Genomic DNA, 22,169 nt, shown 5'->3' on the forward strand with positions numbered 1-22,169 from the left:
TTGTACCCAAATACAATTCATGTCCTTTTTTCCCCACAAATAGAGCTTTCTTTTGGTGGTATTTGATCACCTCTGCAGTTTTTATTTTTGTGCTGTAAACAAAAAAAAACAAAAAAAAACAAAAAACAAACAACAATTTTGAAAAAACTAAATTTTACTTTGCTATAAAACATATCAAACAAAAAAAAAAAACAAAAAAAAAAAAAACCCATCAAACATTTAGGCCAACATGTATTCTGCTACTTTTTTTTTTTTTTTTTTAACCAAAATAGACTAATGGGATTTTTTTTTTTATTAACCACTTGCTTACCGGGCACCTAACCCCCCCTCCTATCCAGACCAATTTTCAGCTTTCAGCGCTGTCGCACTTTGAATGACAATTGCGCGGTCATACAACACTGTACTCATATGAAATTTTTATCATTTTTTCCCCACAAATAGAGCTTTCTTTTGGTGGTATTTGATCACCTCTGCAGTTTTTATTTTTTTTGTTAAAAAAATTTAAAAAGACCGAATTTAAAAAAAAAAAATTATATATTTTTTCATATTTTGTTATAAAATTTTGCAAACAGGTAATTTTTCTCCTTCATTGATGTACGCTGATGAGGCTGCATTGATGGGCACCGATGGGCGGCACTGATGGGCACCGATAGGTGGCACTGATGGGTGGCATTGAAGGCCATTGATAGGTGGCATTGGTGGGCACTACGTGGTACTGATAGGTGGCAGTGATGGGCACTGATGGGCACCGATGGGCGGCACTGGTGGGCACTGATAGACACCACTGGTGGGCACTAAGAAGTGACACAGAGAGGTGGCACTGATGGGTGGCACTGAAGGGCATTGATAGGTGGCATTGGTGGGCACTGAGAAGTGGCACTGATAGGTGGCACTGATGGGTTACACTGAAAGGCAGCACTGCTAGGTGGCACTGATTGGCACCACTGGTGGGCATTGATAGGTGGCACTTGTGGGCATTGATAGGTGGCACTGGTGGGCACTGGTAGGTGGCACTGGCAGGCAGAGGAGGAGGCAGAATTGCCTCCTTCCTCTTCGGGACTGATGTCCCTTGCACATAAGGCGGTGATCGGCTTATGGGGATGCGCAGGGGGTGTGCGGGGAGCGCGCAGAGGGGAGGACTTCCTATAATGGCCTCCTGGAAATTCAGGTCCACGCTATGGCCGTCATTGGGCTATAGCTTGAACCTCAAGTGGTGAATTTATTTTTTACTAGTAATGGCGGCGATCAGCGACTCTAATGCCTCATACACACGATCGGACTTTCCGACAACAAAACCGTCGATTTTTGTTTGAAGGTTGTTGGCTCCAACCTGTCTTGCATACACACGGTCACACAAATGTTGGCCAACAATCACGAACGTAGTGACTTACTACGTGGTTTTTCAGCTCTTTAGCGCTACCCTTTGGGCTCCTTCTGCTAATTTTGTGTTAGTAGAAGTTTGGTGAGTGTTTATTCGCGCTTTTCTTTTTGCATTTTTTATTTTGCGCTATTATTATTATTCTTGATATCACTTGAAAAAAAAAAAAAAGCCTTTGAAAATTTGTTTGCAATAACTCCATCAGTATCACCAGCAAAGCAGCTTCATTATTATCCCATTAAAGCTGTGTGTTCCATCCGCGATTTTTTGCCACTGCATCCCTGAGCTCTTCCACTTCTCACAGTATCTTCATCACCTCTGCTGTCCCGCTGGGTCCCTGCTTTGGCACTTTCTGAAGTTTTCCCACTTCTTCACTATCCCCGGCTGGTGGGAAGTCTGCTCTGGTACTGGCCTCAGCTCACTCACAATGGTCTCCGGTAACAAGGTGGATGGTCCCTTAGAGGCGACAGCTTCCCCTCTACCTCCGACCACGTCTGGTTCCCCGGCCGGCAGAACCGTTACTCTCGGCTGGACTCAAGTCGTGCAGTCCCAGCTTCTCCTGCTCCTGGACAGCCTAGCAGCCAGAAGTCCCCAGGATAGGCCTCAGGCTTCCAGCCTAGCAGCCCGGGGCAGCATAACACACGTCCACCCAGACAGCCGTCCAGGTGGCAGAGAACCCCCGATCACCTGACTCCACCCAAATAAATAGGTTCTCCCAGCAGGCCAAGGGACTAAAGAAACCCCTGCCAATTGGCTGAGACACCCCATCCATTCATAACCTGACCTTGCTAAGCCCTTGTTTATCTAATGTCACCAGCATAACGCCACCTAGCGACAGAAGAGGGAAGGCGCAGCAAGTCCAGAACTGGAGAGGAATCAGTGGATCTACTAACAATTAACCATGACAACTACCGCCTGGCAAACTAAATTTACTACCAACCCTGCCTAAACACCAGGATGCTACATCTACATAAGCAGATCGCTGTTCTGGCCCTCTGCCTAATGATTGGCGGGTGCCAACCGACAGAGTCCGTGGTACCCCGCAGATCAGCTCCCGCTGTGTCTACTCACAGCAGGAGCAGGTTGCCGGTGGAGCGGTTCCTCCATTCATTTACAATCCTCGTACAGGGAACCCGATGGCCCGGGCGATGGTAGGGGATCTCAGCGGGACAACGGTGGTTCCGCTGGGTGGGCAAGTCACTAAAAAAAGAAGAAGAATGAAGATCCACTTTGCCCACCAAATTGACAAATGACGGCGATAGGGTGGCTCTCTCATTCTGGGATGACCTCTACCCACTCTCGCCTGCGGGGGCACAAAGAGTGGCAGTGCGCTCTGTCCCTGGGACACGGTGCATCACGATCTCCGCAAAGAGCCGATGACGAGGCTCTTTACCCATGTGATTGGTTGTGTCCAATCACAGCTGATCACATGTAAACAAGGAAGTGCAGGTTATCAGATTTCCTCTCCTCACACTGACAGTGTGTGAGGAGAGGATTGCTGATCAGCGGCATTTCCTCACAGGAGCAATCTGCACAGATAATCAGAGCACTGATCAAAAGTGCAGCCCCAAAAGTGCCCAGCAGTGAGCCAGTCAATAGTTCCCATCAGTGGTACCAATCAGTGCCACCTATCAGTGTCCATTAGTGCTGCAGATAAGTGCCACCTCATGAGTGCCATCTCATCAGTGTCACCTCCTCAGTGCTGCATATTAATGCCTCCTCATCAGTGCCATCTCATCAGTGACACATTAGTGCCGCCTATCAGTGCCCATCAGTGACACATATTAGTGCCGCCTATCCGTGCCATCATCAGTGCTGCATATTAGTGCCTCCTTATCAGTGCTCACTAGTGCGGCATATTAGTGCCTCCTCATCAGTGCCCATCAGTGCCATCTCATCAGTGACACATATTAGTGCCACCTATCAGTGCCCATCAGTGACACATATTAGTGCCGCCTATCAGTGCCACCTCATCAGTGCTGCATATTAGTGCCGCCTCATCAGTGCTGCATATCAGTGCCTCCTCGTCAGTGCCACCTCATCAGTGCCCTTAAGTGCCATCTTATCAGTGCACATCAGTGAAGGAGAAAAATGACTCATTTACAAAATAATACAGATAATAATACAGAAAGAAACTTTTTTCCTTCAAAATTTTCACTTTTTTTTTTTTTTTTTTAGCAAGAAATAAAACCCCAGCAGTGATTAAATACCACCAAAAGAAAGCTCTATTTGTGTGAAAAAAATGATAAAAATGTCATATGTGTACAGTGTTGTATGACCGCCTAATTGTCATATAAAGTGACAGCGCTGAAAGCTGAAAATTGGCCTGGGCAGGAAGGGGTGAAAGTGCCCAGTATTGAAGTTAATGAACACAAAAATGTCCCATGATGTAAAAAACATCAAACACGCTGTTCAGCGATGGAAATATTTGGCAATCCTGATGCCACCATGCGCCGAAACAAAACCTGCCGACAATCAACTCCTGTTGATTGTTCGCCCACAAATCTTATGGACAGGGTGACAATTTCCCAAATATGACCATATGTAATCAATGATGTTACAGTAAACACGCTTCATTACAGTGGGCAGTATGTACAGGAGAGGAGTGTGGAGGGTGAGACAGTGGGCAATATGTATAGGAGAGAAGAGTGGAGGGTGTGACAGTGGGCAGTATGTACAGGTGTGGAGGGTGTGACAGTGGGCAGTATGTACAGGTGTGGAGGGTGTGACAGTGGCAGTATGTACAGGAGAGGAGCATGGAGGGTATGACAGTGGGCAACTATGTACAGGAGAGGAGTGTGGAGGGTATGACAGTGGGCAGTATGTACAGGAGAGTAGTGTGGAGGGTACGACAGTGGGCAGTATGTACAGGAGAGGAGGGTATGACAGTGGGCAGTATGTATAGGAGAGAAGTGTGGAGGGTATGACAGTGGACAGTATGTACAGGAGAGGAGTGTGGAGGGTATGACAGTGGGCAGTATGTACAGGAGAGTAGTGTGGAGGGTACGACAGTGGGCAGTATGTACAGGAGAGGAGTGTGGAGGGTATGACAGTGGGCAGTATGTACAGGAGAGGAGTGTGGAGGGTATGACAGTGGGCAGTATGTACAGGAGAGGAGTGTGGAGGGTATGACAGTGGGCAGTATGTACAGGAGAGGAGTGTGGAGGGTATGACAGTGGGCAGTATGTACAGGAGAGGAGTGTGGAGGGTATGACAGTGAGCAGTATGTACAGGAGAGGAGTGTGGAGGTATGACAGTGGGCAGTATGTACAGGAGAGGAGGGTATGACAGTGGGCAGTATGTACAGGAGAGGAGGGTATGACAGTGGGCAGTATGTACAGGAGAGGAGGGTATGACAGTGGGCAGTATGTACAGGAGAGGAGGGTATGACAGTGGGCAGTATGTACAGGAGAGGAGGGTATGACAGTGGGCAGTATGTACAGGAGAGGAGGGTATGACAGTGGGCAGTATGTACAGGAGAGGAGTGTGAAGGGTAAGACAGCAGGCATTACTGAAAGGAAAGTGTGTGGACATCAGACCATAACACTTGTATAAGTTTGGACTTTCCACTTTAAAACTATGGAAATTAAAATGGAGTCAGCCCCCGTTTGCAGCTATAACAGCGTCTACTCTTCTGGAAAGCCGTTCCACAAGATCGGGGAGTGTCTGTGGAAATTTGTACCCATTTGTGAGGTCAGGTGCTGATGTTGGATGAGAAGACCTGGCACACAATTCAATTCATCCCAAAGGTGACCAGTAGGGTTGAGGTCTGTGCAGGACACTCGAGCTCCTCCACATCAAACTGGTCACACCATGTATATATGGAGCTGGCTTTCTACACAGGGGACAGTCATGGTGGAACAGGAAAGGGTCTTCACCAAACTGTAACCACAAGACTGGAAGAGCACAATTGTAATTTAAAATGGCTTTGTATGCTGTAGAGTTTGCAGAACCCTTCACTGGAGACACCTGGCCATAAAGGATACAGAGCAATATTACTTCCATGGTGTCCCATCTGATATCTAATCTTCGCTACTCGTGTCGGAGGGTCATTTTACAGCACAAAAAAACAAAAACAAAAAATGATCTGCTGGCACATAAGGCAGAAAATGCAGTGCCAGCGACACACAAAAAGCAAGATAATTAGTATAAACAGTAAGGAGGATCCTCCCACCTCTCCTTATTACACGTGTCACCGCTTCATGTCCCAGAAGGACAAACCCGACACCGCTGTCTGGAGTGGAAATCAAGAACAAAAAAACAAAAAAAGATCCACAGTGGATCTAATAAAAAGGGAGTGCGGGTCAAACAGTTCTGGCTGCCCATAATATCAGAATTATCCTTTTCTCTCTGGGACAACCGGCAAGCACTAAACAGTCCTCAGCTTGTAGCTTTTTAAGTCACTACCGCTCATCTGTCTCACAACCACCCAAAGTGGTATTCCAGTTTTTAGAGGGACAATGTGCTGGAGATCCTAGATCCCAACACCTGCTGCACTCACATTGGGGTCTTCACTCCCTGAGAACATCCAGAACTGAGATAACTCTAGCAATGCCACTAAACTGAGGGAACCAAGGGGGTATGCAGCCCACTAGACACCACCTGTAAGTGAAACATCATTTCGAAAGCAATCACATTTTTTGAAAAAGCCTCCAGGTCAAAAGGGTCTGCTTTTCTGCAACCTAGGAGGACACTGAATTTACATCTCAATATGGCACCAAACAATCTGTTCCATCAAAAGAAGCTTAGCTGCCATAAAGGAGTGCATTTTTTATATCCAAAAAGTAATGTTTTATAGCCCCTATCAGGTTCATACCCTAGATCTAAAATTTAGTAATTACCATAAAAGTTATAAAGACCTACAACTAGGACCAGCCAATGCACGATCTGTCCTTTAAGCAATCATGCACGTGTACCTAAAGCGAAAGGAAGAGAACCTGAGAACCATCTTTTATCCCCACCCCCTTTCGACAGTGTTTGGCCAGGAGAGGTCAGTCGGGGGGGGGGGGGGGGGGGGGGGGGGGTGCGTTATAAACCAGGCAACTTCCCACCTAACCCTATTCTTCAAAGTGAAGCACCAATTTTCAACCCTATAACCTCAAATACACACCTTACCTTTAACACAAGCTCCACCATAAACCTCAACCACAATCATTAGCCTAAGGCTAAACTCTACCCATCAACTTCACTCATAACCCTACCAATCAACCACACCTCCTGCCCATTAAACCTTAGCTTAAGATATAAACAACAACTTCACCAACAACACACTGACTCAGCAATCTTGCCCTCCATCCCTGTAATCACAATCCCTCAAACACACTCCTCAAGCCCTACTCCTATCCAATCAACCTCACCTTACTCCAACCCTTAACCAAACCCCTTACCCTCTGTCTAAACACCAATAATCTCAACAATGACCCTCAACATTTAACCCCACAATAAACCAGGAACCTAACTAGCAATTATCACTCTTAATCCTCAACTTCCCAGTAAATCAGCTACCTCAACCCTTAACCCATCCCTCCACCAAGCCCCTTGCATTCAACCTCATACTGAACCAACAACCCCCCAACAATAATCTTTGTCCCTCAACCAAAACCCTAATTCTCTACCTTACCTCTTACCACCCACCCTTAACCATAAACCCACCCCTTAACCTAAACGTCACACTGAACCAGCAGGATTGCCAATAACCCAATTCCTCAACTACACCCCTCACCCTTACTTCTTTTCTTCAACCTCACCCTTATCTCCATCTCTCAACCAAACCCTTAGCCTCAGCTTTGCTTACAGCTATAAACCCAGTACCAGTATTTCTTTCATGGGAGAAAGCTTAACCGCTTCAGCCCCCTTAATGACCAGAGCACTTTTTGCAATTTGGCACTACGTCGCTTTAACTGACAATTGCGCGGTCGTGTAACGTTGTACCCAAACAAAAAAAGACCAATAGTAAAAAAAAGGGGTTTTTTTTTATGCTATAATACATATCTACAAAAAAAAAAAAAAAAAAAGTATTTATCAGTTTAGGACAAATATGTATTCATGGTAAAAAAAACAAAAAAAAACAAAATAATATCGCAATAGGCGTATATTGATTGGTTTGCGTGCTATAAAAATGCACTGATCAATGTAAAAAACGACACTGGCAGGGAAAGGGTTAACACTAGGGGGCGATCAAGGGGTTAAGCGTGTTCCCTGGGTGTTTTCTAACTGTAGGGGGGATGGGCTACCTGGGACCTGTCAGAGATCACTGGGAACAGTAGATCTCTGTCGTGTCATCTGACAGAACGGGAATCGCCGGAATCGCCTTGATTACATAGGCAGTACCCTGTTCTGCCTCCACTCACCGCAATGGAGGATCGCTGGGGGACATCGAATCCGTGGGACTCGTGGGCATGCTCCCGCTATCCTCCTGCCGCAGTTTATTTGCGCGAGCTGGTCGGCAAGTGGTAAATATAGGGTATATATTACACACACACATACATACATACATACATACATACATACATAGATACATACATACATACATATACACACACAAACACACACACACTTTTTTTTAGGCTGCTCCAGTCCAGTCATGTGATTTGGTTCCACCTGTATCAGCCAGCATGGCTGCAGGGGAGAGGAGAGGAGGGAGGGATAACAATGGATAGGCTGTTGAAGTCTACGGGTGACGTCACCGCTCCCAGGCATTACCAACAATTCTCTGAGTGATCTCTCCTCTCCCCTGCAGCTGACATAGGGGAGGTCACGGGACCAGACTACAGCGGCCTAAAAATAGTTAGTGAGGGAAAAAAGTATTTGATCCTCCTGCTGATTTTGTACGTTTGCCCACTGACAACGAAACGATCTGTCTATAATTTTAATTGTCGGTTTATTTTACCAGTGAGACAGAACAAAAAAATATCCAGCAAAACCCATTTAAAAAAGTTATAAATTGATTTGCATTTTAATGAGGGAAATAAGTATTTGATCACCGATCAGCACGACTTCTGGCTCCTAGGTGTCTTCTATACAGGTAATGAGTTGAGATTAAGGCCGGGTTCACACTGGTGCGACACGACAGTCGTCCTACTTTGGATCAGACTTTGCCCTGCGACATGAAGCCGGCATGTGTCCGACTTTCAATGAACGGGGATCCGACTTGGATCCCCGCCAATGCCCGGCACTGTGTTTGGTATGAATCTTTAGGGGGAACTCCGCGCCAAATTTTAAATAAAAAACCGGCATGGATTCCCCCTCCAAGAGCATACCAGGCCCTTGGGTCTGGTATGGACCTTAAGGGGAACCCCCTACGTAGAAAAAACGGCGTGGGGGTCCCCCCCAAATCCATACCAGACCCTTATCCGAGCACGCAGCCCGGCCGGACAGGAATGGGGGTGGGGACGAGCGAGCGCCCCCCCCCCTCCTAAACCGTACCAGGCCGCATGCCCTCAACATGGGGGGGTGGGTGCCTTGGGGGAGGGGTGCGCGCTGCGGGCCCCCCCCTCCCCAAAGCACCTTGTCCCCATGTTGATGAGGACAAGGGCCTCTTCCCGACAACCCTGGCCGTTGGTTGTCAGGGTCTGCAGGCGGGGGGGATTATCGGAATCCGGGAGCCCCCTTTAATAATGGGGCCCCCAGATCCCGGCCCCCCACCCTATGTGAATGAGTATGGTGTACATGGTACCCCTACCCATTCACCTAGGGAAAAGTGTCAAAAAAAAAAAAAAAAAAAAAAACAAACACACTACACGGGTTTTAAGATTAATTTATTAGGCAGCTCCGGAATCTTTTTCCGACTTCTCCCGGTGTTCCGCCTCTTCTCCCGGGCCCCTCCGCTATCTTCTTCCAGCTCTTTTGCCAGCGGGGGGGCCCCGGTCTGCTGCTGCTGTCTTGTCGCCGCTGACTCGCCGCTTCTTCTCTTCATCTTTTCTTCCGATGTTGACGCGACGCTCTCTCCGGCCGGAATGCTTTGTGCGAGCTGCGGAGCCATTTATATAGGCGGTGACCCCGCCACCTGGTGACGTCACGGTCCCAGCATGCGCAGGGACTCTGGCGTCATAAGGGGGCGTGACCCCAGAGTCCCTGCGCATGCTGGGACGTCACAAGGGGGCGGGGTCACCGCCTATATAAATGGCTCCGCAGCTCGCACAAAGCATTCCGGCCGGAGAGAGCGTCATGTCAACATCGGAAGAAGAGATGAAGAGAAGAAGCGGCGAGACAGCGGCAGCAGACCGGGGCCCCCCCGCTGGCAAAAGAGCTGGAAGAAGATAGCGGAGGGGCCCGGGAGAAGAGGCGGAACACCGGGAGAAGTCGGAAAAAGACCCCCCCTGAAGTCGGAAGAAGATCCCGGAGCTGCCTAATAAATTAATCTTAAAACTTGTGTACCGTTTTTTTTTTATTGACACTTTTCCCTAGGTGAATGGGTAGGGGTACCATGTACCCCATACTCATTCACATAGGGTGGGGGGCCGGGATCTGGGGGCCCCCTTATTAAAGGGGGCTCCCGGATTCCGATAAGCCCCCCGCCCGCAGACCCCGACAACCAATGTCCAGGGTTGTCGGGAAGAGGACCTTGTCCTCATCAACATGGGGACAAGGTGCTTTGGGGTGGGAGGGGGCGCAGCGCGCCCCCCTCCCCCAAGGCACCCACCCCCCATGTTGAGGGCATGCGGCCTGGTATGGTTCAGGGGGGGGCGCTCGCTCGTCCTCACCACCATTCCTGTCCGGCCGGGCTGCGTGCTCGGATAAGGGTCTGGTATGGATTTGGGGGGGACCACACGCCGTTTTTTCGGCGTAGGGTGTTCCCCTTAAGGTCTATACCAGACCCAAGGGCCTGGTATGCAGAGGCGTATCTAGTGAAAATGGCGCCTATGGCAAGCACTGAAACTGCGCCCCTGTCAAAAAAAAAACAACAAAACAAAAAAAAACAGCTAACAAAACTACAAGTCAAGCTCTTTAATCCTTCTATTAACAAATTAGTACTACATAAACTGCCCAATGGATCAGTTCGCCCCTGGTCATTAAACATTCTACATTCAGTGAAAGTTAGTATACTGCAAAGTTTGCTCTGCATGAACTTTCACTGAATGTAGAATGTTTAAGGAGCTTGTTGCACAAATCACTTTATTAAACTTTATGATATCTATTTATTTAATCCATATTGAGCACTATTTGATTGTGTGTATATGCCAAGCACAAGCAGCCAATCAAATATGGTGCTCAATATGGATTACATTAAAATGCATAGCCATAAATATCAGAAATAAAAGTGTAATAAAGTGATTTGTGCAACAGCAGGTACTACTTTTAAATAGACTGCGAATGTGACTACAGCAGATGACCAGACTGCGAATGTGACTACAGCAGATGACCAGACTGCGAATGTGACTACAGCTGATGACCAGACTGCGAATACAGGAGATGACCAGAATGCAAATGCGACATACTACAGGAAATGACCAGACTGCAAATTCGACATACTACAGGAGATGACCAGTCTGCGAATGCGACATACTACAGGAGATGACCAGAATGCGAATGCGACATACTACAGGAGATGACCAGAATGCGAATGCGACATACTACAGGAGATGACCAGAATGTGAATGCGACATACTACAGGAGATGACCAGAATGCGAATGCGACATACTACAGGAGATGACCAGAATGCGAATGCGACATACTACAGGAGATGACCAGAATGCGAATGCGACTACAGCAGATGACCAGACTGCGAATGCGACTACAGCAGATGACCAGAATGCGAATGCGACCACAGCAGATGACCAGACTGCGAATGCGACCACAGCAGATGACCAGACTGCGAATGCGACTACAGCAGATGACCAGACTGCGAATGCGATATACTACAGGAGATGACCAGACTGCGAATGCGACTACAAGAGATGACCAGACTGCGAATGTGACTACAGGAGATGACCAGAATGCGACTACAGCAGATGACCAGACTGCGAATGCGACTACAGCAGATGACCAGACTGCGAATGCGACTACAGCAGATGACCAGACTGCGAATGCGACTACAGCAGATGACCAGATTGCGAATGTGACATACTACAGCAGATGACCAGACTGCGAATGCGACATACTACAGGAGATGACCAGAAGGCGAATGCGACTACAAGAGATGACCAGACTGCAAATGCGACATACTACAGCAGATGACCAGACTGCGAATGTGACTACAGCAGATGACCAGACTGCGAATGCGACATACTACAAGAGATGACCATACTGCGAATGTGACTACAGCAGATGACCAGACTGCGAATGCGACTACAGCAGATGACCAGACTGCGAATGCGACTACAGCAGATGCCCAGACTGCGAATGCGACTACAGCAGATGCCCAGATTGCGAATGTGACATACTACAGCAGATGACCAGACTGCGAATGCGACATACTACAGGAGATGACCAGAAGGCGAATGCGACTACAAGAGATGACCAGACTGCAAATGCGACATACTACAGCAGATGACCAGACTGCGAATGTGACTACAGCAGATGACCAGACTGCGAATGCGACATACTACAAGAGATGACCAGACTGCGAATGTGACTACAGGAGATGACCAGAATGCGACTACAGCAGATGACCAGACTGCGAATGCGACTACAGCAGATGACCAGACTGCGAATGCGACTACAGCAGATGACCAGATTGCGAATGTGACATACTACAGCAGATGACCAGACTGCGAATGCGACATACTACAGGAGATGACCAGAAGGCGAATGCGACTACAAGAGATGACCAGACTGCAAATGCGACATACTACAGCAGATGACCAGACTGCGAATGTGACTACAGCAGATGACCAGACTGCGAATGCGACATACTACAGCAGATGACCAGACTGCGAATGCGACTACAGCAGATGACCAGATTGCGAATGTGACATACTACAGCAGATGACCAGACTGCAAATGCGACATACTACAAGAGATGACCAGACTGCGAATGTGACTACAGCAGATGACCAGATTGCGAATGTGACATACTACAGCAGATGACCAGACTGCGAATGCGACATACTACAGGAGATGACCAGACTGCGAATGCGACTACAAGAGATGACCAGACTGCGAATGTGACTACAGCAGATGACCAGACTGCGAATGCGACATACTACAAGAGATGACCATACTGCGAATGTGACTACAGCAGATGACCAGACTGCGAATGCGACTACAGCAGATGACCAGACTGCGAATGCGACTACAGCAGATGACCAGACTGCGAATGCGACTACAGCAGATGACCAGACTGCGAATGCAACATACTACAGCAGATGACCAAGTAGCCAGTTTAAAAATCTAAGCTTTCAGCAATGCACAGCTATACGGGGGATAAAGAACATTGTCAGGGAGGGTTTAGTAACACTGAGTCTATAGGTAGAAAGACCTACCTGACCAGCCGGGCTCACCTCTCAGAGGTCCGGAGGCGGGGCTTTCCGCGGTAGGGGCGGGGCTTGCGGCGGTAGGGGGCGGGAATATTCGTGGTCCAGGAGAGGCAATGCCAGTGCTCTGAGCACATACAGAGTACATGGGGCGGGGCAGGGCAGGGCAGGGTCAGAGCGTCAGTGGAGCTCCCTGCCCCACCCCTCCCTGCTGACAGAGCCTCCCTCAGCCTAAACCGAGCCCGACAGCCATCTGATAGAACACCAGCGCCGCAATCCTGCAGGCTGACCACGGCGCCGGTGGCTATATTAGTCTGGGAGGACAGGTGGGGTTTTTTTTTCATGCAGAGGGCGGCTTTTTGCCGCCCCTTCCCCCCATGGCGCCCATGGCACTTGCCATGGCTGCCATACCTTAGATACGCCACTGCTGGTATGCTCTTGGACGGGGAACCCATGCCGTTTTTTTATTTAAAATTTGGCGCGGAGTTCCCCCTCAAGATCATCTGAGCACAAGTCGCGTGCCGAAGTCGGATCATGCGAGACGGCGATCCGACTTTGATCCGACTTCAGTGATAGTCAATAGGCTGAAGTAGGATCAAAGTCGGACCAAAGTAGTACAGGGAGCATTTCTAAAGTCGGAACGACTTGTGTCGGACCAGTTAGGACGGCTCCCATAGGGAAACATTAAATTTCACACGTCATGCGACATGAGCTCCCAATGTCGGAGCGTTTGTCGGACCAGTGTGAACCCAGCCTAAGAGAACTCTCCTAATCTCAGCTTGTTACCTGTATAAAAGACACCTGTCCACAGAAGTAATCAGATTCAAATCTCTCCACCATGGCAAAGACCAAAGAGCTGTCCAAGGATGTCAGGGACAAGATTGTCGACCTACACAAGGCTGGAATGGGCTACAAGACCATCGCCAATCAGCTTGGTGAGAGGGTGACAATTGGTGAGATTATTCGCAAATGGAAGAAACACAAAATAAACATCAATCTCCCTCTGTCTGGGGCTCCAGGCAAGATCTCACCTCGTGGAGTTTTAATGTTAATGAGAACGGTGAGGAATCAGCCCAGAACTACACGAGAGAATCTTGTCGATGATCTCAAGGCAGCTGGGACCATAGTCACCAAGAAAACAGTTAGTAACACACTACACCGTGAAGGACTGAGATCCTGCAGAGCCTGCAAGGTCCTCCTGCTCAAGAAAGCACATGTACATCTGAATGATTCAGAGGAGAACTGGATAAAAGTGTTGTGGTCTGATGAGACCAAAATCTTGGCATCAACTCAACTCACCGTGTTTGGAGGAGGAATGCTGCCTATGACCCCAAAAACACCATCCTCACCATCAAACATGGAGGTGGAAACATTATGCTTTGGGGGACAGGACAACTTCACTGCATCAAAAGGGACAATGAACTGTCAAATCTTGGGCGAGAACCTCCTTCCCTCAAGCGGGGGCATTGAAAACGGGTTGTGGTTGGGTATTCAAGCATGACAATATCCCAAAACACACGGTCAAGGCAAAGGAGTGGCTCAAGAAGAAACACATAAAGGTCCTGGAGTGGCCTAGCCAGTCTCCAGACCTTAATCCCATAGAAAATATGTGGATGGAGCTGAAGGTTCGGGTTACCAAACCTCAGCCTGGAAACCTTAATGACTTGAAGAGGATCTGCAAAGAGTAGTGGGACAAAATCCCTCCTGAGATGTGTGCAAACCTGGTGGCCAACTACAAGAAGCGTCTGACCTACTTGAAAACAGATTCAGGGCAGAGGACCTCCCAAATATACAGTGCTGTGAAAAAGTATTTGCCCCCTTCTTGATTTTTTCTTTTTTTGCATATTTGTCACACTTAAATGATTCAGATCAAACAAATTTTAATATGACACAAAGATAACCCGAATCAATACAAAATGCACTTTTTAAATGGCGATTTCATTTATTAAGGGAAAAAAAGCTTTCCAAACATGCCTGGCCCTATGAGAAAAAGTAATTGCCCCCTCCTTGCTAAATCATGAATGAACTGTGATTAAAGTGTTACTAAACCCACAACAGTAAAAATCAGTCTGTATATGAAGTAAAGCATGCTTGTTATATTCACTGTGGAACCTAAGGGGGTTAATCCTCTGCATTGTGTGAAAAGGCTGTTAAATCCTCTCTTCTCTGATCCTCCCTTTTTCCACAGTCCCCAATCCATCTCCTGATAGAACAGAGCCTTGTGATGTGTATTGCTAAATAGTTTTTTTTTCCTTTTGGGATGGTGCATGTGATCAGCACAGGGCCAATCAGCACTGTCCAGACAGAGGGTCAGGGGTCATGCAGCCTCATAGGACAGGCGGATGAAAACTCCTCCTACAAGCTTTAACCAGACACTAATAGAAGTCACAAGACTCCTATATACTGCTGATGAGAAAAGGTATTTATTAGTTTATATTTACTAAAATAATTGCATTTCCATGTTCTGTGTACTGTGGGAGATCAGATATAGTGAGTGCAGACTCCTGGGTAGAGCAGATAGTGACTGCAGACTCCTGGGGAGATCAGATATAGTGACTGCAGGCTCCTGGGGAGACCAGATATAGTGAATGCAGACTCCTGGGGAGACCAGATATAGTGAATGCAGAGTCCTGGGGAGACCGTATATAGTGAGTGCAGAGTCCTGGGGAGACCAGATATTGTGAATGCAGGCTCCTGGGGAGACCAGATATAGTGAATGCAGAGTCCTGGGGAGATCAGATATAGTGACTGCAGGCTCCTGGGGAGATCAGATATAGTGAATGCAGGCTCCTGGGGAGATCAGATATAGTGAATGCAGGCTCCTGGGGAGATCAGATATAGTGACTGCAGGCTCCTGGGGAGATCAGATTTAGTTAATGCAGGCTCCTGGGGAGACCAGATATAGTGAATGCAGGCTCCTGGGGAGACCAGATATAGTGAATGCAGACTCCTGGGGAGACCAGATATAGTGACTGCAGGCTCCTGGGGAGATCAGATATAGTGACTGCAGTGTCCTGGGGAGACCAGATATAGTTAATGCAGGGTCCTGGGGAGACCAGATATAGTGAATGCAGGGTCCTGGGGAGACCAGATATAGTGAATGCAGGCTCCTGGGGAGACCAGATATAGTGACTGCAGAGTCTTGGGGAGAGCAGATATAGTGAATGCAGGCTCCTGGGTTTTGTAACACTTTAACCACATTTTTTTGGAGAGCGGAGTTAAATTTCACTTCCCACACCCAGGCCTGATTACTGCCAAACCTGTCGAATCAAGAAATCACTTGAAGTAGAAGTCCACACTAACACTAAAATCCCGGCATCTACAGACATCCAGGACCTAACACTAACCTATCTAGCCCTGTAAAGAAGAAATCAGTATACATACCTTTTTTGAAGCCGATCCGACTCGATCCCGTGGAGGCGTGTACAGACAACAGAAGCCCCATAATAGCATATATATATGGGGGGGTGTCATTCCCTATTCATTTCACAGCCGTTGTCGGCCGTGTTCTCTGCAGAGCTTTCCCCGATGGAGACCGGACCGGAGCGGAAAAAAAAAAAAATGCATACTGAATTTTTCTTTACAGGGCTAGATAGGTTAGTATTAGGTCGTGGATGTCTGTAGATGCAGGGATTTTAGTGTTAGGGTGGACTTACACTTTAAATAAAAGCCGTTTGACAGAGGGAAGCATACTAAAAGATCTCAAAAAGCAACACACGCCATGACCCAAAGTAATTCAAGAACAGATGAGAAACAAAGTCACTGACATGTATCAGTCTGGAAAGGGTTAGAGACATTTCTAAGGGCCCATTCATACCTGATAGTTTTCACCTTGGAAAAAGCTCATCTGAAAAGTTCCAAAACACCCAACAAGCAAAATCCCATTCATTTAAATGGCCCCTGTTCACATCTGAGCGTTGTTGCCTGAAGCTCAAAAAAGTACATGAGCTTCTTTTTAGGCAGATTACAGGCGTTCTTCTACTTTTTTCATTTTTGACCTGTACAAAATCATGGCAAAAGTCACACGACTTTCTGCCTGAAACCGATACGCTCAGGTGTGAGTGTAGACTAAGGCTTTGGGACTCCGGAGAACCACGGTGAAAGACATTATCCACAAATAGAGAAAACTTGGAACAGTGGTGAACCTTCCCAGGAGTGGCCGGCCGACCAAAATGACTCCAAGAACACAACTCATCATCCAGGAGGACATAAAAGAACCCAGAACAACATCTAAAAGAACTGCAGGCCTCACTTACCTCAAGTAAGGTGAGTGTTCATATTTCAACAAAAGAAGAGACTGGGCAAAAGTGATGTCCATGGGTAAGTTCCAAGGCCAAAGCCACTGCTGACCAAAAAAAACCCAAAAAAGTTCGTCTTACATTTGCCAAAAACCATCTCGATTATCCCCAAGACTTTTTGGGCAAATGTTCTGTTGATTGATGAGACAAAATTTTAACTTTTTGGAAGGTGTGCGTCCCGTTACATCTTGCGTCAAACTAACAGCATTTCATAAAAAGAACATCCTACCAACAGTCGGACATGGTGGTGGTAGGGGGATGGTCAGGACCTGCCTGACTTGCCATCATGGATGGAACCATGAATTCTGAGCTCTACTAGAAAATCCTGAAGGAGAATGTCCGGCCATCAGTTCATGACCTCAAGTTCAAGTGCACTTGGGTTATGAAGCAGGACAAATATCCCAAACACACCAAGTCCACCTCTGAATGGTCCAAAAAAACAAAACAAACGCTTTGGAGTGGCCTAGTCAAAGTCCAGACTTAAATCCGATTGAGATGCTGTGGCATGACCTTACACGGGCCGTTCACATGCTGGAAAACCCTCCAATGTGGCTGAATTATAACAATTCTGCAAAGAAGAGTTGGGCAAAAATTGCTCCACAGCGATGTGAAAGACTCATTGCCAGTTATCACAAGGGCTTGATTGCAGTTGTTGCCGCCAAGGGTGGCACAACCAGTTATTAGGTATATGGGGCAATTACTTTTTCACATAAAGCCAGGCAGGTTTGGACAGCTTTTTTCCCTTAACCACTTCAGCCCCGGAAGGATTTACCCCCTTCCTGACCAGAGCACTTTTTGTGATACGGCACTGCGTCGCTTTAAATGACAACTGCGCGGTCGTGCGACGTTCTACCCAAACAAAATTGACGCCTTTTTTTTTCCCCACAAATAGAGCTTTCTTTTGGTGGTTATTGATCACCTCTGCGGCTTTTATTTTTTGTGCTATAAAACAAAAAAGAACGACAATTTTGAAAAAAAAAAAAAAGCAATATTTTTTTACTTTTTGCTATAATAAATATCCCCAAAACATAAAAAAAAAAAATAATAATTTCTTTCTCAGTTTAGGCCAATATGTATTCTTCTACATATTTTTGATATAGAATAAATAAATGAATAAAAATCGCAATAAGCGTATATTGATTTGGTTTGCCCAAAAGTTATAGCGTCTACAAAATAGGGGATAGATTTATGGCATTTTTATTATTATTTTTCTTTTTTACTAGTAATGGCGGCGATGTGCGATTTTTTATCGTGACTTCAACATTATGGCAGACACATCGGACACTTTTTGGGACCATTGTAATTTATACAGCGATCAGTGCTATAAAAATGCACTGATTACTGTGTTAAATGACACTGGCAGGGAAGGGGTCAACCACTAGGGGGCGATGAAGGGGTTAAGTGTGTCCTAGGGAGTGATTCTAACTGTGGGGGGGGGGGGATGGGCTACCACTGACATGACAGCGATCACCGCTCCCGATGACAGGGAGCAGTAGATCTCTGTCATGTTGCTAGGCAGAACAGGGAAATGCCTTGTTTACATAGGAAGTTCCCCGTTCTGCCGCTCCGAGACACCAGCAGATATTGAGTCCGCGGGTGCCGCGGTCACGGAGTACCGTGGCGCCCACAATGCCGCGATTTAAAAGGGGACATACCTGTACACCCATTTGCCCAGCTGTGCCATTGTGCCGACGCGTACATCGTCGTGCGCTGGTCGGCATGTGGTTAATAAATGAAATCATCATTTCAAAACTGCATTTTGCATTTACTCGGGTTATCCTTGTGTAATATTAACATTTGTTTGATGATCTGAATCATTTAAGTGTGACAAATATACAAAAAAAAAAAAAAAATCGGGAAGGGGGCAAATACTTTTTCACAGCACTGTAAATGGTTCTGGAGATTAAAGCGAAAGGCCCCTTAAAAAAAAAACAAAAACAAAAAAAAAACCCCACAGTCCTCCACACACACTGTACAGAAAACAAGCTTCCCATTCAGAGGATAATCTCTCAGAAAGATTTCCATCATTCTAGCGGACAGCTCTGATTGGATCGCTGTAAGAAAGCGTCGCCATCTGTCAGGACGGGAAAGTATTAATCTGTCTGCCACTGACCGGAACAGGTTCTCGGCTCCGGCTCTCATCCTCATCTCCTTGTTGATCTGCTGATTGATACGAGATCGCCGGTGCTGCAGCTTACTGCGCTGGGTCTGGGCGAACGGGTCACAACCCTGCAATACACACAATCAGAGCGTCACACTGCGTCCAAAACCCGACAATCTACAAAGAAAGCTAAAAATGACATATAAAAACACAGCATTCTATCACTGCAATTAAAGAAGAATTCCCGGTACGGGGGTTTAATGCATAGTTACATTGTTCCAGCTTGGACCAATGTAACTATATACAGTAGCTCACAAAAGTAAGTACACCCCTCAGTGACATTTGTGTAAATCTTTTCTTCTATCTTTTCATGTGACAACACTGAAGAAATGACACTTTGCTACAATGTAAAGTAGTGAGTGTACAGCTTGTATAACAGTCGTTTTAGCGGCGCTATTCGGCCGCTAGCGGGGGGCGGTTTTAACCCCCCCCGCTAGCGGCCAAAAAGGGAGGGGTTAAATCCGCCCACAAAATGCCGCCGCAAAATCTGGTGCAGCTCTGCATAGAAACCAATCAGCTTCCAGGTTTTATTGCCAAAGCTTAAAGTGGTCGTATACCCCCTTTTTTTTTTTTTTTGTTTACATTTTAATGCGGTGGATACAAGCTCATTACTTTGCAGGTTTTTTTTTCCCTTTGCGGGTATACAACCACTCTGTACACACTACCCGACTCCAAAGTTGTGTCATTTTGAGTGAAACTTTGATGCGACTTTACACTTTCTAGCACTCAAGTTGCATAGATTTGAATAGTAAAATCAACCTCACTGCAAGCTAAAAAAGGAAAAAAAAAACAAAAAAAAAAAACAAACAACAAACAGTTTATAAAAAAATAAATATTCTATATGATATATAAAAATCTGTGAAGTTTGCGCTGATCAGATCTCTAGAATTCTAAAGGCTAAAAGGGAAAAGCGTGGTAAACAATACAACAATGTATATTAAACACAAACTAAAAAAAAAAAAAAGTTGCCCTGACAATTGGATCTCGGCATTCATCGCCTGCAGCTTGAAGCGGATTGGTTGCTACAGGTGACGCACTTTCTTCCGATCTCTTTTATACATATTTATTAGGGTGAATAAAAGTAATACATTAGAGGAATTCCTGACATCATGTGCCTGGCATGTTGGCTGGTGACACTGCGGTAATCTCGGCACAAAGACCCTCCAGAGCGGAGAGAAGACTCCACTATGGTGTAAGGGGGGGAGGGGGAGATGTGGGGTCTGTGTTTGTGTGGGAAGGAGGGGGACACACAAATACACCGGGGTCACTGTGTGTGCAAAACAAATTGTCACATCAAAGTAGGATGGGGACACCAGACACCCCCCCCCCCCCCCTTAAAACAGAACACAGGCTACATTGGGGACTCATAGCAAAAGTTGGACGTAATGAGAGATGGAGGTCAGAGGCCATCTTATGCCAAAATCAACAACCCCAATATAGTGGTGGAGAGATATTGTTTGGCATCCAAATAGAGGGTGCGCCCATCCAAGTAAAAGGAAAAAAAAAGAAAACAAAAAAAAAAAAACAAAAAAAATAAAAATAAACACCCCCTTTATTATTCCGCAGACACGGCTTTATAAGTAAACTTTAGGAACCCGTCATCCCATCTCCAGACAAATTCACAACAACCCCCATCCCTACCACTACTCACCCGAGTCTGCAGTCCCCAACTCTGCACCCAGCGCACTCCCCAACCCTGTGCACCCCTCAACCCTGCTCTATGCACCAGGCGTACACCCCAACCTTGTACACGCCCCAACTCCGCACTCTGCACCCGGCGCACGCCCAAACCCCGCACTCTGCACCCAGCACACGCCCCAACCCTGCACTCTGCACCCGGCGCATGCCCCAACACTGTGCACCCCTCAACCCTGCTCTATGCACCTGGCGTACACCCCAACCTTGTGCACGCCCCAACTCCGCACTCTGCACCCAGCACACGCCCCAACCCCGCACTCTGCACCCGGCGCACGCCTCAACCCCGCACTCTGCACCCAGCGCACGCCCCAACACTGTGCACCCCTCAACCCTGCTCTATGCACCTGGCGTACACCCCAACCTTGTGCTCACCCCAACCCTGCACTCTGCACCAGGCGCACGCCCCAACCCCGCACCCAGCGCACGCCCCAACCTCGCACTCTGCACCCGGTGCACGCCCCAACCCCGCACTCTGCACCCGGCCCACGCCCCAACCCCGCACCCGGCCCACGCCCAACCCGCACCTGGTCCACGCCCCAACACTGTGCACCCCTCAACCCTGCTCTATGCACCTGGCGTACACCCCAACCTTGTGCACGCCCCAACCCTGCACTCTGCACCCGGCGCACGCCCCAACCCCGCACCCAGCGCACGCCCCAACCCCGCACTCTGCACCCGATGCACGCCCCAACCCCGCACTCTGCACCCGGCCCACGCCCCAACCCCGCACTCTGCACCCGGTCCACTCCCCAACCCCGCACCCAGTCCATGCCCCAACCCCGCACCCGGCCCACGCCCCAACCCCGCACTCTGCACCCGGCCCACGCCCCAACCCCGCACTCTGCACCCGGCCCACGCCCCAACCCCGCACTCGGCCCACGCCCCAACCCCGCCCTCTGCACCCGGCCCACGCCCCAACCCCGCACTCTGTGCACGCCCCAACTCTTTAAGAGCAGCCATAATGCTGATGAGGCCCAGGATGAAATGGAGTTTGACACCCCTGCTCTAAATGCTGCACAAACCCGCAGCAACCGCGTGCATTATGGGAAATTTACAGGGAATGCTCTTAAATGGGTCTCTTAAATGTCTCACATTCAGTGACAGTACCAGACTTTTGAAGTGTAACACAACAACTTTCCTGAGCCCTGTCTGAGAGGAATACAGACTGAGGGAACATGGAAGAAACAGGGGGTGCCTAGCTAGAACTGAACTAGAACAA

General features: G+C 47.7%; 1 protein-coding gene across 1 annotated transcript in view; it reads right to left on the reverse strand.

The window, feature by feature from the left end:
- Positions 1–22,169, reverse strand: part of RHPN1 (rhophilin Rho GTPase binding protein 1) — a gene marked incomplete at its 3' end in the record, with an annotated part of 71,550 nt that overhangs the window by 28,998 nt on the left and 20,383 nt on the right. Inside the window, 1 exon segment of the mRNA XM_073629424.1 lies at positions 19,205–19,320. Within this exon segment, the coding sequence (XP_073485525.1) occupies positions 19,205–19,320 (116 nt within the window).

This window comes from Aquarana catesbeiana, linkage group LG05, assembly GCF_042186555.1.
Source record: "Aquarana catesbeiana isolate 2022-GZ linkage group LG05, ASM4218655v1, whole genome shotgun sequence".
Lineage (NCBI taxonomy): Eukaryota > Metazoa > Chordata > Amphibia > Anura > Ranidae > Aquarana > Aquarana catesbeiana.